This window comes from Asparagus officinalis, chromosome 7 (genome assembly GCF_001876935.1).
Source record: "Asparagus officinalis chromosome 7, Aspof.V1, whole genome shotgun sequence".
Lineage (NCBI taxonomy): Eukaryota > Viridiplantae > Streptophyta > Magnoliopsida > Asparagales > Asparagaceae > Asparagus > Asparagus officinalis.
Window position 1 is genome coordinate 113,376,491 of NC_033800.1, and position 16,071 is coordinate 113,392,561.

The 16,071-nt window shown below is 45.4% G+C and overlaps 1 protein-coding gene and 2 long non-coding RNA genes across 3 annotated transcripts; all 3 read right to left on the bottom strand.

The window, feature by feature from the left end:
• On the bottom strand, positions 5,854 to 6,281 carry LOC109850074. The gene is made up of 4 exons (XR_002249324.1): positions 6,243 to 6,281; positions 6,104 to 6,175; positions 5,960 to 6,031; positions 5,854 to 5,890 (listed from the first exon to the last, which is right to left on the bottom strand). It is a non-coding gene; the product is annotated as an uncharacterized LOC109850074 (long non-coding RNA).
• LOC109847227 lies at positions 6,331 to 6,842 on the bottom strand. Its single transcript, XR_002248613.1, has 3 exons — positions 6,701 to 6,842; positions 6,459 to 6,629; positions 6,331 to 6,362 (listed from the first exon to the last, which is right to left on the bottom strand). It is a non-coding gene; the product is annotated as an uncharacterized LOC109847227 (long non-coding RNA).
• Positions 7,617 to 10,752, bottom strand: LOC109847654. Its single transcript, XM_020416884.1, has 4 exons — positions 10,607 to 10,752; positions 9,560 to 9,669; positions 8,419 to 9,234; positions 7,617 to 7,642 (listed from the first exon to the last, which is right to left on the bottom strand). Exons 2-4 carry the CDS (start codon positions 9,660 to 9,662, stop codon positions 7,617 to 7,619), a joined length of 945 nt encoding a protein of 314 aa, XP_020272473.1. The 5' UTR covers positions 9,663 to 9,669; positions 10,607 to 10,752.

A 16,071-nucleotide genomic window follows, 5' to 3' on the forward strand; every position in this document is an offset into this window, starting at 1 on the left:
TTTCTGCTACACGGTCATGCCCTTCGGTTTAAAGAATGCAGGGGCCACGTACCAAAGAGCCATGTCGAAAAATTTTCAGGAGCATCTCCGGAAGACTGTCGAGTGCTACGTGGATGATTTGGTTGTGAAAAGTCGCGATAAGAAGGATCACATTAAAGACTTGAAGACCATGTTCGACTTGATGCGAGCCCATCAATTGAAGATGAATCCTACCAAGTCTTTCCTCGGAATGTCCAGTGGTAAATTCCTGGGATTTGTCGTCACTAAAGGCGATCAATGAATTACAACCTCCGAGGAACCTCAGGGAGCTCAGAGGATTGCAAGGACGATTGGCTTACATCCGTCGGTTCATTTCGAACCTCTCAGGAAAATGCCAACCATTCTCCAAGCTCACAAAGAAGGGCGTATCTTTTGTATGGGATGACGCTTGTCAAAAGGCATTCGAGAGTATTAAAGAATATCTCTCAAAACCTCCCGTACTCGTCGCACCGAAATCGGGCAAACCGTTCTTGATTTATGTCAAGGTGACGAGCCTTCTTGATTTATGTCAAGGCGACGAGCCACTCATTAAGTGCATTACTTGCACAAGATGACGATAACGGTCATGAGCAGGCAGTATATTATTTGAGCCGAACCATGGTAGGCGCCGAATCTCGATATTCTATGATTGAGAGAGAATGCCTCGCCTTGGTGTTCGCTATTCAGAAGATGCGGCATTATCTGGTTGGACAGACCATTTATGTCATCTCTAAAATTAACCCAGTCCGAGTATTCATGACTCAACCAGCTTCCATGAGCTGGCGATTAGCAAAATGGGCTTTACTCTTGTCCCAATACGACTTGCATTTTAAACAACAGAAGTCAGTGAAAGGGCAAGCCATCTGTGATCTCCTGGCAGCTAATCCAACTACGGACACCGCCGAGATATATGACGACCTACCCGATGAAACCCACGAAGTCAACACAACTTCGCACCAGCAAGTATGGCGTTTGTACTTCGACGGCGCTTCACGAGCAACTAATGTAGCAAGTGCTCCTGGAAGTTCTAAGATTTCTTCCGGAGTGGGAGTTGTCTTAGTTTCCCCAGGAAAACATGTGATGCCTCGCGCCTACTCGCTAACCGAGCCATGCTCGAATAATGTAGCAGAGTATAACGCATTGATTATAGGACTCAACTTCGCTAAGGAGCTGGGGGTTGAGTATCTCGAAGCCTTCGGCGATTCTCAGCTAATAGTCAAGCAAGTCCAAGGAGAATATGAAGTCCGAAGTCAGGATTTAATTCCATACCATAAGATGGCAGTGGAAATAGCGGAATCATTTGAAGGATTCTTTATCGAACATATTCCACGGCTACAGAATACCTACGCAGACGCGTTGGCAGCATTGGCCGTGTCTCTGGCGCAGCCTCCCGAAACAGAACAGTTCGTTACGGTAAGAACTCACCAACTCTTGAAGATGCCGAGGAAGAAGAAGTTCAAGAGGTGCACGCTACTCAAGTCGAATTCGAACCCCGGGATTGGCGTTTCCCCATCATCGACTACGTCCTGCATGGAATCTTGCCAGAAGATGTAAAGGAAAGAGAGTCAATCCGGCGAAGAGCACCCAGATTCTACTACAATACGGAGAATCGAACGCTGTACCGCAGGGGGTACGATGGGTTGCTATTACGTTGCCTATCAACCAAAGAAGCTGAAGAGGTCCTTAGGGAAGCACACGAAGGAGAGTGTGGCGCACACCAACCTGGTCCTAAGCTTTATGACCGCATCAGAAGAATGGGGTATTTCTGGCCTTCCATGATGAGTGATGCAATTACGTATGCCCGAAAGTGTGACGCATGTCAAATACACGGGAATTATGTACACCAACCTCCGGAGCACCTGCATCCGTCGGTTACGTCATGGCCGTTCGAGACTTGGGGAATGGACATTGTTGGTCCTATAAATCCTCCGTCAGTCAAAGGCGACCGGTTCATCTTGGCAATTACCGATTACTTCTCCAAATGGGCCGAAGCAATTCCACTCAGAGAAGTTAAGACGAGCAACGTCATTGGATTCATCAAGCACCACATCATCTATAGGTATGGTGTTCCAAGACGAATCATACATGACAACGGTCCTCAGTTTGTCAGCAACGCCTTCATAAGGTTCTGCGAAAAGTTTAAAATTCAGGACATCTCGTCGACGGCTTATAATCCTACAGCGAATGGATTAGCTGAAGCCTTCAACAAGACTATCATCAAACTCTTGTCAAAAATCGTGAAAACTAATAAACGAGACTGGGATGACAAGCTTGGCGCGGCTCTATGGGCCTATCGGACCACGGTGCGCACACCAACGGGAGCGACCCCGTATTCACTGGTATACGGATGTGAAGCTGTTCTTCCATTGGAGATCCAAATACCATCTCTTCGGATCGCTCTTTCAACCCAGATGTCGACCGAAGAACAACATCAGAAACGCCTCGAAGAACTCGAGAGGCTTGATGAAGAGCGCCTGGAAGCTCAACAACACATTGAATTTTACCAAGCTAGAATCTCTCGAGCCTTCGACAAAAAGGTTCGACAAAGGAGTTTCAAAGAAGGAGATTTGGTTCTAGCTGTGAAACGGCCTATGATCCTAAACTCCAAGAAGAAGGGTAAATTCGAACCCAAATGGGAAGGACCATTCGTAGTAGAGACAGTCTACTCGAGTGGCGCATATCGCCTTGTCACCAAAGACGGCGACCGGCTCATGATGCCGATAAACGGCAAATTCCTGAAAAGATACTATCCTTAGTATCTTTTTGGATAACCAATGCATCGGGAAGTTCCCGGAAGAATACCACATGGGTATTCTTAGGGATAACCCGGTCATTGTGGAATTGACGAATAAGAACTCTGCATTCGAACGCTGAAGGTCAGAATGTCTCTTCTTATTCCCATCAAATTCTCCAACTCTTATGAGTTATTCTTTTGTGAGATGAGATCTAATCCTCTTATGGGTTAATCTTTCCTCACCAAACCATCCGCTGATCAAATCAAACGACAGTGGACCCACCAACATTTCCATCTGCCAGTCATTGGCGTATCTCAAACTCCAGTTTGGTCAAACCTTCCTACAGTTAAGGCCAAAGCCAAAATCCCCTCTCGATTCCTTCCATGAACGAGAGGTCCACTTGAAACAGTCAAACCTATAAAAGTTAGGATTGTTTCCGATCTCGCTTAGTCAAGCCTACACATGGTCAAGACTAAAGTCGAGTCACTCCTTTTCGATAAACGAAAATCCACCTTTGTCCCCTTTTTCCACCAAACCTATAAAAGTTAGGGTTGAAATTGGGTCTTCTCCTCAATGAATGAGGGGTTCTTTGGGTTCAAATGACCAATCCTATAAAAGGTAGTGTCGTTCGAACTTTTCCGATTCTCGGAGTGGAGATCCCACTCTTAGTTTCATCCTGCAGGATTCTGGGGGTGGAGATCCCACCTCGAGTTTCCTTTCCGCCTGAAGATAGAATATAAAATTCTTCCTCTTCGGCAACGGGAGATAGAATATAAAATTCTTCCTCTCTCGTTTCTTTTCCACCGGGAGATAGAATATAAAATTCTTCCTCTCCTCGGACCTTTCCGATGCTCGGAGTGGAGATCCCACTCCCAGTTCATCCTTCCAGATACTGGGGGTGGAGAATCCCACCTCGAGTTTCTTTTCCAGCTGAAGATAGAATATAAAATTCTTCCTCTTTAGCACCGGGAGATAGAATATAAAATTCTTCCTCTCCTCGGACCTTTCCGATGCTCGGAGTGGAGACCCCACTCCCAGTTCATCATTCCGGGTGCTCGGAGTGGAGATCCCATTCCCAGTTCATCCTTCCAGATACTGGGGGTGGAGAATCCCACCTCGAGTTTCTTTTCCAGCTGAAGATAGAATATAAAATTCTTCCTCTTTAGCACCGGGAGATAGAATATAAAATTCTTCCTCTCCTCGGACCTTTCCGATGCTCGGAGTGGAGATCCCACTCCCAGTTCATCCTTCCAGATACTGGGGGTGGAGAATCCCACCTCGAGTTTCTTTTCCAGCTGAAGATAGAATATAAAATTCTTCCTCTTTAGCACCGGGAGATAGAATATAAAATTCTTCCTCTCCTATTTTGACACAACTTTCAACTTCCAATCCGCGCACTTGGTGCATGGGGAATTTTATCCCGAATCCTAAGTAGGGATAAGTCAACACCTAACACGTGTTGCCGGGTAGCCTATTCCCGTAACAAGGGCAAAGTCTACGTATTCAAAGTCGTAGCATTAAGTCTAAGGGAGTTCATTCCTTTAGCATAACGTTACATGCGGAACGGATTTCAACAATCCGCATGCTAGCCCGATTCGAACGGTAATCGGTAAAGGCGTATCAAACCCGTTGAAGGCTGGGGGTTTGCCAAAAACCCCAAAGTCAACGCCTAACACGCGTTGCCGGGTAGTCTATTCCCGTAAGAAAGACGAAGTCTATGTATTCAAAGTCATAGCATCAAGTCTAAGAAAAGCAATTTTCTTAGCACAACGTTACATGCGGAACGGATTTCGACAATCCGCATGCTAGCCCGATTCAAACGGTAATCGGTAAAGGCACATCAAACCCGTTGATGGCTGGGGGTTTGCCAAAAATCCCATAAAATCTGTCATTCAGAAGAAATACAGACAAATCACAAGAAAGAAGCAAATGCGGAGTTTCTATTAATAGGTCAAGTCAAAAGCATACAACAAAGAGCTCATTAGCCCGAAGGCAACTGACGGCTAAGAATATGAGACTTTAAGCTAAAAAGTCTATCTGCATAACTCTGCTCAAGTCCCGCCTGCAGATCTGCTCGGGCAGATTCCTCAGAACAGCTCAAGATCTCCGCAGCTTCACTCTTCAACTTCATCAATCCCTCCTGAGTGGATCCGAACTCCTCGAGTACCCGGTCACGAGAACGCTCTAGTCCGATCAAGTCATCTGCGATAAGAACGGCGGATTCCTCGGCACGCTTCAAGGCCTCCTTCAACCTAGTCGCTTCCTCGCGATTCGAGTCCAAGGAACGGAGTAACTCAGCTTTCTCCCTATCCATCCTCGCCATGTTAGCCATTAGATGCGCAAGGGAGCTCTCGCGTGACTGAAGCTCACGCCCGACGGAAGATCTCAGTTCACGCCACTGCTCCATCCTATGCTCTAACTCAGAGGATACGAAAGAAGAAGCCCCGGTAACCTCCAGTTCCTTCAACTCTCGTATCTCTGACTCCAGGGCAGCGAAATCAGCAGTGAAGGAATCAGCCAGTTCCGGGTATCCTTCTTCCCTCATCATCGTCATGTGGCGAGAGAAGGAACGCCGGAACTGATCGAAGCCGCCTCCTCGGTGGAGAAGCTTCTCGATCAAGCCATTATACCAGGCGGTGAAGAAGCTGAGGTCCGTACGGAAAGCCTCTCCGTCAGGATCAGTATCGGCCAAAAGGCTACGGACACGCTCGTGCAAAGAAGATCGAGATCCTACAAGCAACAACTTGGAAGCTCAGTGAACTATCGAATATGGAAAGGAAAGTCAAAAGGCAGGTTCCGAACATACCGACGCCAACGGATGTCCCATCAGGTTGAGAGCCGACAGGCTCCGAGACAGCAGCAGAAGAGGGTACGTCAGCCCCTGCAGACATATTGCTCGCACCACTCGGCAGAGACGGGGAGGCACCACTGCTATGAGGACTTTCAACCCCGGGGACTGTAGCAGTATCAGGCTGAACGCCTGGTCCTACAGTGACATTCCTATGTTAACCAAATGGAAATTTGGACAAATAAGGAGAATCGGGATAAGAAGGTCGTATGAATACCTGCAATCCCCATGTCCTCAGATGCAGCCGGAATGCCAAGAGTCATAAGAGTATCGGCCCAAGCTGCTGGTCCTATGATGACACTCTCTTATTAGTCAAAATGAAAATTTAGACGAATAAGAAGAATTGGGATCTGCATACCTGTAGATCCATTATCCGCGGGCATTTGAGGGATGTCAGGAGTCATATGAGAATCAGTCCTAGCGGCTGGTCCTATGATTGCACTCATTAGTCAAAAGACAGATAAACATAGGAAAGTACAATATCCCTGAATCGTATACATACCTGCAAGCCCGTCGCTCTGAGGCAAACTGGATATGCCAGGGATAGATACCGGGCTAACTCCAATGGTAGACGCTGCGATAATCAATCATTCATTAGTCATATGAAATATCGGGCAAGAGGGAGAAAATCAGATATATACCGGTAGATGAATCGTTCCCGAAGAATGGTCTCTCGGTCCCTCTGGAAGTCTGCTCAGCCAGCATGTCAGCTAATAAGCCGGCATCCGGCTTCGAGAAGCTTGGCCCCTCCATCGCAACATCTGCAGGGTAACCCAAATGTTGAAGGATGAGGAAAGCTCAAACGAGAAATCTTCCTTCACCTTACATAAGGAAAATGACATTGGATGCGGATATACCTGAATAAGGGATTGTGGGCTCAACATTATTTATCTGCTCAAGATCGATGTTAAGGTCGATGCCCAAAGACCCATCGTGAAAAGCGTCGCACATTTGTTGCACAAAGCAATCCATGTTGTCAACGCCAGGGGACGCCGAACCCGGTGGGAGTTCGCCCTCCTCGAAGAAACCTGAAGCACAAAACATGGTCACAAATCCCCAAAAGGTAAACAACCTTGAAGCAAGAGCAATTGAATGTTACCTCCCCCTCCATCGGCGGTGCTCCCTAAGTCCACTCCACAGGGACGCTGACCGTCATGGGACTTATGGGCAGTCTTCTTCCTCTTCGGGGCACCAACCCTCCGAGGACCATAGGGTCGAACATGCGCAGGCCTATCACACGTTTCAACGTGTGTAGGAGCTGAGGGCTCATGATCACCGGCTGTCCTACCTAAAATGACAATAGCCATTTCAATGAAAAAGAGCTGTCATTTATGGAAAATGAAAATTAAAAGAGATAGGACAAACCAGTATCGAAGTCCCCTCTGCCGGTATCCACGTCCGCATACTCGTCCTCGGAGTTCTCGTCATCATCACCCGCAGGGAGAAGTTCTTCTTCGTCTGAGACAAGAGATTTGGCATGCCCTTTTCTCCGCTTCTGAGCAAGCTCAGCTCTGCGACCAGCCATCATAGCAGCCCGGACCGCATACTCGGACTGCAACTCTGAGAGGCTCCTCGCGCTGATGGACTCATATGCAGAAAGGAACCACTTGCAGCTGAGGAAAGTGATCAATGGCTTACGCCGGTACGAAGGAAGAGCAAAACGGGCTCCAGTACAGCCCACCATCGTCCATAGCCACGCTCGAACGCCATCAATCAATCCTCCCTCAACCCGCAGGCTGCGGCTCGGATTCCCGACATACAGTTGGTCATAGCCGAATTGTCGAGCAAAGCGGCAAGGGAGATAAGGCTCTATGTGGCACTGGTTCTTCACCCGAAGGACGAGATAGCCTACACGGATGTTCACTAACCACCGGAAGCAACCAGCGTCAAGAACGGTCCGGTCACTTCTAGGTTTCTCCTCATCAACCAGCACGTCGCCATAGCGACCTGAAAAGTGAGGGAAACACTTAAAGAACTCCCAACTCTTGCGGACCCGGAGCTCTCGCTGAACATCACTAAATTTGCTCCCAAACCATCTGCTCTGCTCCAACAATTGCATGAAGGGGACAGGGATGTCAACAACGCTGGGGGCCGACATCAAGTCGGGACGGTGAAGAACGAGCCACGCCATCAAATATGCGTAAGGGAGCTCAACCTTTGGGCAAACCAGCTCAGCTGATGGTTCAGAACCCATATGTGTAAAACTGCTAACCAGACCCCTGAGCCCGCAATGGATACTAGCAACCATTGCTGGGAGCAGGGAAAGCTCTCTCCCATAAGCCAGCTGAACTGCAGGGAAGAGCACCTCGATGGGTAGAGCGTCAGAAGGTTGGTGCGGGACGACACACTTCTTCAACCAAAGGGCAAGGTAGCCTGCTAATAGCGCCCGGGACCCTATAGACCTCTGTGCGCGGCGGAGAAAAGAGCGAAACTTTGTCCCCGCGGGAAAAGCCCCCTCAGCACTGCCGATAGTGTAGGAACGAACCTCAGCCTTTTCCAACAACTCATTAACGGCCGAAGGAGTCATCACGTCTAATTCATGAATGGGCGCACTGGAATCACCTTCCAAGTTCTGGAACAAGTAGCTGGCAAACTGCTTCAAGCTGATCTGCCTCTTCCTTCTCGCTTGGGGAGAAGTTTGGATCAAGGAAGTGTAGTAGTGGCAAGTAAGATCCCAGAGTGTGTCATACATGTCCGGAGTATCTTTCTTCATACACTCCAGCTGCTGGTTCGTAGGGAAGTACTCCTGATACGGACAGTCCCCCATCGGAAGACCCGAAACATAATGCATCTCGTGCAAGGCCAACCCTAGCTCACCTCCGCTGGTCAGGAAGGTGTTGCTATCGGGCACATAAGTCTCCAGCAAAGCCAAGAAATGGCGACAGCTGACTGGGATGCCGTACATAGTAGCTCGTATGGGTGCATACAACCCACTGCTCTTCAGATCCCTCTCCCAGCGCGCCAAGACGAAACCAGTCATGCGCGCCCACCACCCTTTGGCTAGGGAGGAAGCCCAGCCATAACATCTGTACTCCGATGGGGGTAACTGTCTCCCAAGAAGAGCCAGACGGTTGCTCACAGTCGGAGCAGCAGCTGACACCTCGCCTGGGGGTGCAGTATCAAGACCCATGATCCCGGGTCGTAGACCACGCACGTCATGATACCCCTCAGAGCCAGGAGTCTTATGGTGAGTAGCATATCCGCATTGAACCCGATCAGCATCTTCAGTAAGATGCCAAGACATCTGCCGGTCCACGGCTTGCCCCTTCAAATGACTGAAAGAATAGTGGCGTGGAATCGAAGGGATGTACAAACAGGCTCCACCGTCAAGAGTTAACCAATGCTCCTCACAAAGAGTCAGCGTGGCAGGATCCCTGACATGATCTCCAAATAGAAAACCCGGCTTCTTTAGAACCTGAGTGGAAGTAGAATCAGGGGTGAAGGAGGCATCTGTGATAAGTTGGCGCAAGCAATGGCGCCCTCCTTCCTGTATCGAACGGCAAGAGTCATTTGGACGATCCCCGTCGAACCGAGGAAGTGGGCCAACAGCCTGCCTAAGAGTAGCGGAAGAGAAAACCTCCCGACTACATCCGGTGTTGGCGTGAGGAGGAAGGCTACCCGCGGGAAATTCCACTGCAATAAAGCACAAGGGCGGAATCAGAAAATCCATCTCGTAAGAAGAATGATAGACTCATCCACGGAATAATTGGAGAGACGATTTTGAGTGACCTACACCAGAAGGACGGCATGCGTCATCACGTGAATAACGTGGTAACGTACACCGACCTATAAGGTGTAGGACAACACAAAATCGCCCCAATATATCCGAAGACTTGAATTGGCTAAGCAAAACAAGTCTGAAACCTTACCCTCCGCGAGAGAGGTATCGGTTCTTCCTTCATGACCCGCAAAGAGGTCAATCAGGGATGTAAGACAAAATCTCTGCATAAATTCTCACCCCCGAAAAATGAAGCCGCGGGAGAGGATGTCGTGGGGACCTCCTCCTCACTATGCTGTGAACGAGAACGGCTCCTCCGGGGACGAGATCGACGCGGAGACATTGCAAATCTGCAACGAAAAGCAGCAAGTCAGGTACAATCTAAAACATGAATATACGAAATTTAAAAGGGAAATTAAGAACTTTAATTAAAATCCTATACACAAATAGGATTTCATAATTGAAGTCTAATTAAACCTACAAATTTCGTGCACGATGATTGTCATCTTTCACGGTGAATTTTGGTGAAATACCCAAAATACCCTTTGTGTTCAAGGCCAAAATCTAGGTCAAGGACACGCGTGACCCGGGTCATGATCGTCACATTCGATCATATAACACCCCGGTACCCCACAATTTTGGTTAAAATTTGCAAATGAGCCCTTTTGCAGAATTCAGCCAATTTTGCATAAAAGCCCCTCTACAAAATCTTGGTTTGGGCTCCACATGCCTTATCAAAATTTTGATCATGAGTTCGTGGTCAAAACTCATTGGATTTCAGCCATAAGTTCACTGCCTTTTGCAAATAAGTCCCTCTAAGACATTTATGGGCTGTTTTGCAAATAAACCCCTCCAACAACTTTTGGTCCTCTTGCCTAAAATACCCCTCAAGCTTGTGGCCAAATGAACATGTAATTTAGGTCCTAAACTTCAGTCCTCTATTACATGAACACCACCCCAATTCTTCGGCCACTTTTGCAAATAAGCCCCCAAAACTTTTCGGCCCCACATTTGCACATAAAACCCTCAATAAGGTATGGTCTTTTTGCATGAAACACCCATCCAAATTGTTACCAAAGGGGAATGAAATCCAAGCCTCAAAATTTCAGTCCCATTTTGCAAATAAACCCCCACGAATTTTGCAAATAAACCCCCCAAAGTTTCGGCCATTACCTCTTTTTGCACAAAACCCCCCGAAATAATAGTGCATACATGCCCCCTAGTCTACCACAAGAATAAAAATGCAACCTTTACCACAAAATAAGAGGATGGTGAAGAGGAGCTTACCCAAATCAAGAGGCTTGAAATCCCCAATCCAAGAGTCAAGATCCGAGCTTGAAGGTGGAGGGAGAAACCCTAGTGAAAAGTGAAAATTTTCGGCCAAGAAGGAGCATACAAAAAACCGAATTTCTTTGGGGTATGGAGCTCTTGAAAGAAAAACAATGGAGGAGGTTTGGAGGAAGAAGATGAATTCTCTTTTGAAAAGAGGGGGGAAAACAAAAGGGGAAACAAATTCAAACAAGAAAGAAAACAAAGAGGGGGGAAACAAAATGAAGAAAAAGACAAAAGGGGGGGGGAGCTATCTGAAACATGATACTAAATATTTAAATCCTTCAAATTAGGGTTTAACCATCTAATTAACCATTTTCCTCATTTAGTTCTTATATAGACCATATGATTTATCCACACATGATAAAAACTACTTCTGAACATATGTTAAGTTTTATATAAACATATTTATCTCGTTTAGGTATCACCAACCTAGGGTTTCAGCATGATAAATTAATAAGAAACCTCAAATAAAGGTCGAACTAGGGTTTAAATATGTCCTAAGCATGATTTATATGTAAAAAAACAAAATTATAAATAACCCTAGTGATCATGATCAAGTTTCTATCATAAACAACAAGAACATCATGTAGATCTAACATTTGTTTACCGTTAATATCAAAATTCTATTTTTTTTCACATTAGATTAAGATCTAAACATGTACAATATTGATTTAAACTTCTTAGATTATTCATTAACTAAGGGTACAGGTTTGGATGCAAGTCATCTTACCTGAACCGTCGTGTCGAGACTCTGAACACATGTGCAAGATCCCTCCTCTCTCAAAGCCATGCGATCTCACCCTCCGCTAAACGATTTGCCCCGAATCTCCTCGAGGAACGCTAAGAACAAGGTTTAGGGTTTGAGGGGAGGTGGTGGCTAGTTATTCACATGGAAAATCTTAGGAAAAAGGGTCTAAACATGTTTATATACTTAGAGTTAAACCTAGGTTCGAATATAAACCAAAACCGACCCGAAACCCATACGAAAAACTAGAAATCAGCCTGATTAGTCTACTACTAATATTAGTAGTCGACTACTAAGATTCAAATCAGTCTGTTTGGGAAACATTCTTTTGTATATTAGTTGTAACTTTCACATCCAACCTCAGAATAAGATGATCTAAGATTTGTTGGAAAGCTGATGAAGAGACCTACAACTTTTGTCTTTTGAGTTTTCCTAGATTCTAACTGTATTAGTGTAAAACCCCATAAAATATCGTGAATGAATTCTTATTGTGAAATATATGTTTATATCATATATGAATGCGATAACAAGTGTTTGGGGATCAAACAAGTGTATTTTATATAAGAGAGATCAAGTGTCAAGACCAGCACACACACAACATGCACAATCAGGAGAAAACCTACGCGGTCAATCGTGGTGGTCGACCGCGCACGTGCAGCAGTGGCAGGAGGCCTTTGTCTCTTACGCGGTCGACCGTGGTGGTCAATCGCTGGGAGTTTTGCCAGTTTTATTTTTTTCGGGTCAGTTTGGATTTTTGGGTCGGGTTTGTGGACTCATATATATTGTTGTAATTCGTGAGAGCCTCTTCTTCATCTGAGAAAAGCCCTAACAGCCTCCTCCCTCCCTCATGCAAACCCTAGCTCTTTCTTTGGGCATTTTTTTGGTGGATTCTAAGGAGTTTGAGCGAGGTCTAGCGATTTCCAGCAAAGGAGAACGTCTTACAACGTTGCTAAGTGTAGTTCGTCACCCCTCAGGCGAGTTTCATCTCGTCCAATCCTATACCCATGTTTCTAATTGTTTCTAATGATGTTTTCATATGATTTGTGAGCCTAACGTGTTATTTTATTTACAAAGATTGATCTATATATAATATGTTGCAAGAAGAACAAGCTTTTAGCTAATAAAGATCACTCACGATTTTTTCTTAATACAGATCTGGATCTGAAATTGTTTCTAACTAGAGTTTTGAAAGAAAAATAATAGTTTTCGAAGGTTTCGACACAAATACATATGTTTAATTATGTTTCGCTTTGCCTATAGTGAATAATCAGTTTTCCAATAAGGTATACGAGTATAAACTATTCCCTATTTTTGGTTGAGAAGTTCCTGGAGAATATTTTTTATAAATATTCTTAAGGATAACTCAACAACACTACGCCGGACAACACGTCGCGAATAAAGACTCAACGCCAGCAATCGATGGTCAGTTATACGAGCTAAAGATTAGAAAATCAGGAGTCGACTTCAAGTTCAAAATTCCGACAACGGTCAGACAATAAATGCAGCACCGGAACTCTTACAGACATTCGACAAAGCACCGAATAGCCTGGAAGATTGAAGGAATCAAGAACAGAAGCCATTCCAAAACCGCGGATGTTGGCGGTTGACCGTGAGCCCTATTTTTATGCATGCCTTGTTGTTCACTTGCGAGTTGTGTGGCTGGCATAATATCTAGGTTATATAGGTTTGATATACACTGAGATTTGTATACATGAGTTAATTACATACATGTGTTTTAGATTTATTCACTGAGGCATCTATCTATGTAGGCATATAAAATTGCTTATAGGTCCCTTAGCATAGCTCGGCACAAACCGACGAACCAACGAGGCAACGAGATTGACGAACCGCACGCGAGCAACGGAATACATCCATTCGAGCGTGGAATCAAGCCAACGGTTCGGGGAATCAACGAGTCATTCAAACAAGAGCGGACTCGGACGAATCACGATCGAATCAAGATCAGTTTCGGACTCGAACTCAGAAGCGGATTTACTGCCAAATCAGGGATTTACTGCCAAATCAGATCAACAAATCAGAGTCCAAATCAACCACGAGACCGGAAAAACGGCAAAAACCACAACACCTAGGGGACTCGGCCAAAACCGAGACACCCGTGGGTGGCTCGGCCAAGACCGAGCCACCCATGGGTGGCTCGGTGGCTCGGCCCAGTGCCGGCCACCCATGGGTGGCCGACCCAGATCTGTGCGCGGGCACAGATCTTAGAGCCTATAAATAGGAGGGCCTTGGTTCATTTTCAAAGGTTGGATTTTTTGGAGGCGAAGCCCTGCTGGATTGAAGACTCAGATCTAAAAAAGATTCAAACTTTAGGACTTCGAGGACTTGCTCATCCAGATCTGGTGCTCGGCGATCGTCAACGCCAAATAAGGCAAGAGTTCGAGAGGACCGGATCTCAGATCTACGCAGGCACACTCCGGATCAAAGCTTGGCCTTTGATCCCGAGAATTAAAGGCTACTATTTCCTTGGCGAAATAGTACCCTCGGCTATTATTTCCTTGGCGAAATAATACCCGTCGTACTGCGTAGATCCGACCGGATCTAGATCGCGCGGTGGTCCACGGATAAACCCCGGCGCAAGCGAAGAACCCACGCAAGCGAGCGACCGCAAGCGATTCGTTCGACAAACAAGGATAAAAAGTTGTAATCTTTCTTTTCTTTTATTTGATTTTCGTTGTAACCGGATCTTATAAAAAGACCGGATCTTTGTAACTCAAAAAGTTGTTATTTAAGAGTGCAATGGAATCAATGAAGAAAGACACGATTTTTCTCGCGAACAATCTAGAGCACTATTAATGCTTTGAAAATAAATGTTATCATTTAAATTAATTATTGAAACGAATAATCAGGCTGTAGTACAAATTCTCAAAAAAAAAATAACTCTTTAGTTCATAAGAACATGCACAGAATATGATGGTTAATGGAATTAGAAAACTAAATTTATATTGTTCGATATATTCTTGGATTCACTAATATTGGTGCTAATTATCTTTCCAGGAAAAAGCCTGATCGGCAAAAGACAACTTCCACTTCAATTAGAAGTAAAGATAAGGATGAAATATCCCCAGTGCCTCAAATAACTCATATTATCGATAAACATTTAGATATAGAAGAAGGTAAGGAAAAGAATATTGAAATAATAGCTGGATTCCTTGCCACCCCAGAAAAATGCTTACTAGTGGATATAACGAAGTAATGAGGTGGCTATGGTTCTTAATAAATCTTGAAGAACAAACTCAAAGAAGAAAATATACTCACAGTTAGTTGAGTACGTCAAAATAATTATCACACCTGACACTATTTATGAATGTCCTTATTGTATCAGGTGCATTAAACATACCAAAGAACCTCACACCAAAGGAGGCAACTGAAGGTGAGTTCGTTACCATAAAAGGTAAAAACAAATGAGAAACAAAAAAACATGACTTCTTTGTAGGCATCGAAAATTGCCTATAGGTCTCCACGAACGGTTCAGTGTTAAAGAGCGACGATGAACGTCACTATCTGAGCCACAGGAGTCCAATTGACGTCGACGAACGATTGAAGTGAATTTCTTTAAACAAGAAGTCCAATGTTCACCCAAGGGCATTGGAAAAAAGCCTCTCCAGTTTAAAGACATTGTAGTAAAAAACTGATACAACACCAGTTTACCAATGAAGACTACACATCCATTAATAACTTATGGAAGAAACTCCAAGATTTAAGAGTTTCTGCTCCTAACACTAATGCCTGCCTTTTGGTATTGTTGGACCCTAGAGGGGGGGGGGGGGGTTAGGGTCTCAAGGCTAAAAAGGTGCAATAAAAATTGTGACAAGCAACAAACCACAAAATGAACAACAGTAGAAATAGAGATAGAGTTAGGAATCGTTATCCTTGTGACGCGTGATGTGTTAACGAGGTTCGGTCCGCTGACCTACGTCCCCGCTCCCCACTCTCGAGGAGAAATCCACTACACAACCCAGTTTGGAAGCCGAAACTTCTTCTACACAACAATCTCCTCACGATCTCACAACTACACAGTTGATCTCCACTAGATCATACTCCTACACAATTGATCTTCATAAGATCAAGCTCTCAAACAGTAACAATGGTGTAAAAGCTCTCTCTTTATAAGTCCCTATGGCAAAGAGAAAGATTAAACTGAAACTGGGATGTGAACTTGAGAAAACACAGAAAACAGGTTTTGAAAATTTTGGCTTGGGAAAACACAAAATCTCTGGTTTTTCAAAAGCTTGGGACACTTGAGGAAGAAGGAGTGTATGAGTTTAAATAGGAGAAACCAGCTGTTTAAACCCATACCCTAATCCCCCAAATCCAGGAAAATAATCGGCGCTGAGATTGTGTATAATCGGTGCTAAGAATTGTACCAGAAGACCGTTTGAATTAAGCGGCGGTCGACCGTACTATTTTCGCGGTCGACCGTGCTATTTTCGCGGTCCACCGCGAGACAGCTCAGAAACTGAGAAAAGGTCTAGAGACTTCTGCGGTCGACCGTGGCTGTCAACCGTGGAAATCTCGAGCTCACGGTCGGCCGCGGCGGTCGACCGTGAAAGTTTCTGTTGTCCACTGACGAATGAACTCAGGCGCGGTCGACCGTGGTGGTCGACCGTGGCGGTCGACCGCGAACTGATACATACAGAAACACTATTTTTGACTT

Excerpts from the sequence above, each read along its gene's own strand:
- LOC109847654 (XM_020416884.1), bottom strand. The coding sequence starts at position 9,662 with ATGTCTCCGCGTCGATCTCGTCCCCGGAGGAGCCGTTCTCGTTCACAG. Across the intron at positions 9,235-9,559 it reads CGCGGCTTCATTTTTCGGGG|TGGAATTTCCCGCGGGTAGC; the intron begins GTGAGAATTTAT and ends GCTTTATTGCAG. Across the intron at positions 7,643-8,418 it reads CACCTTCCTGACCAGCGGAG|AGCAGATGGTTTGGGAGCAA; the intron begins GTGAGCTAGGGT and ends TTGTTGGAGCAG.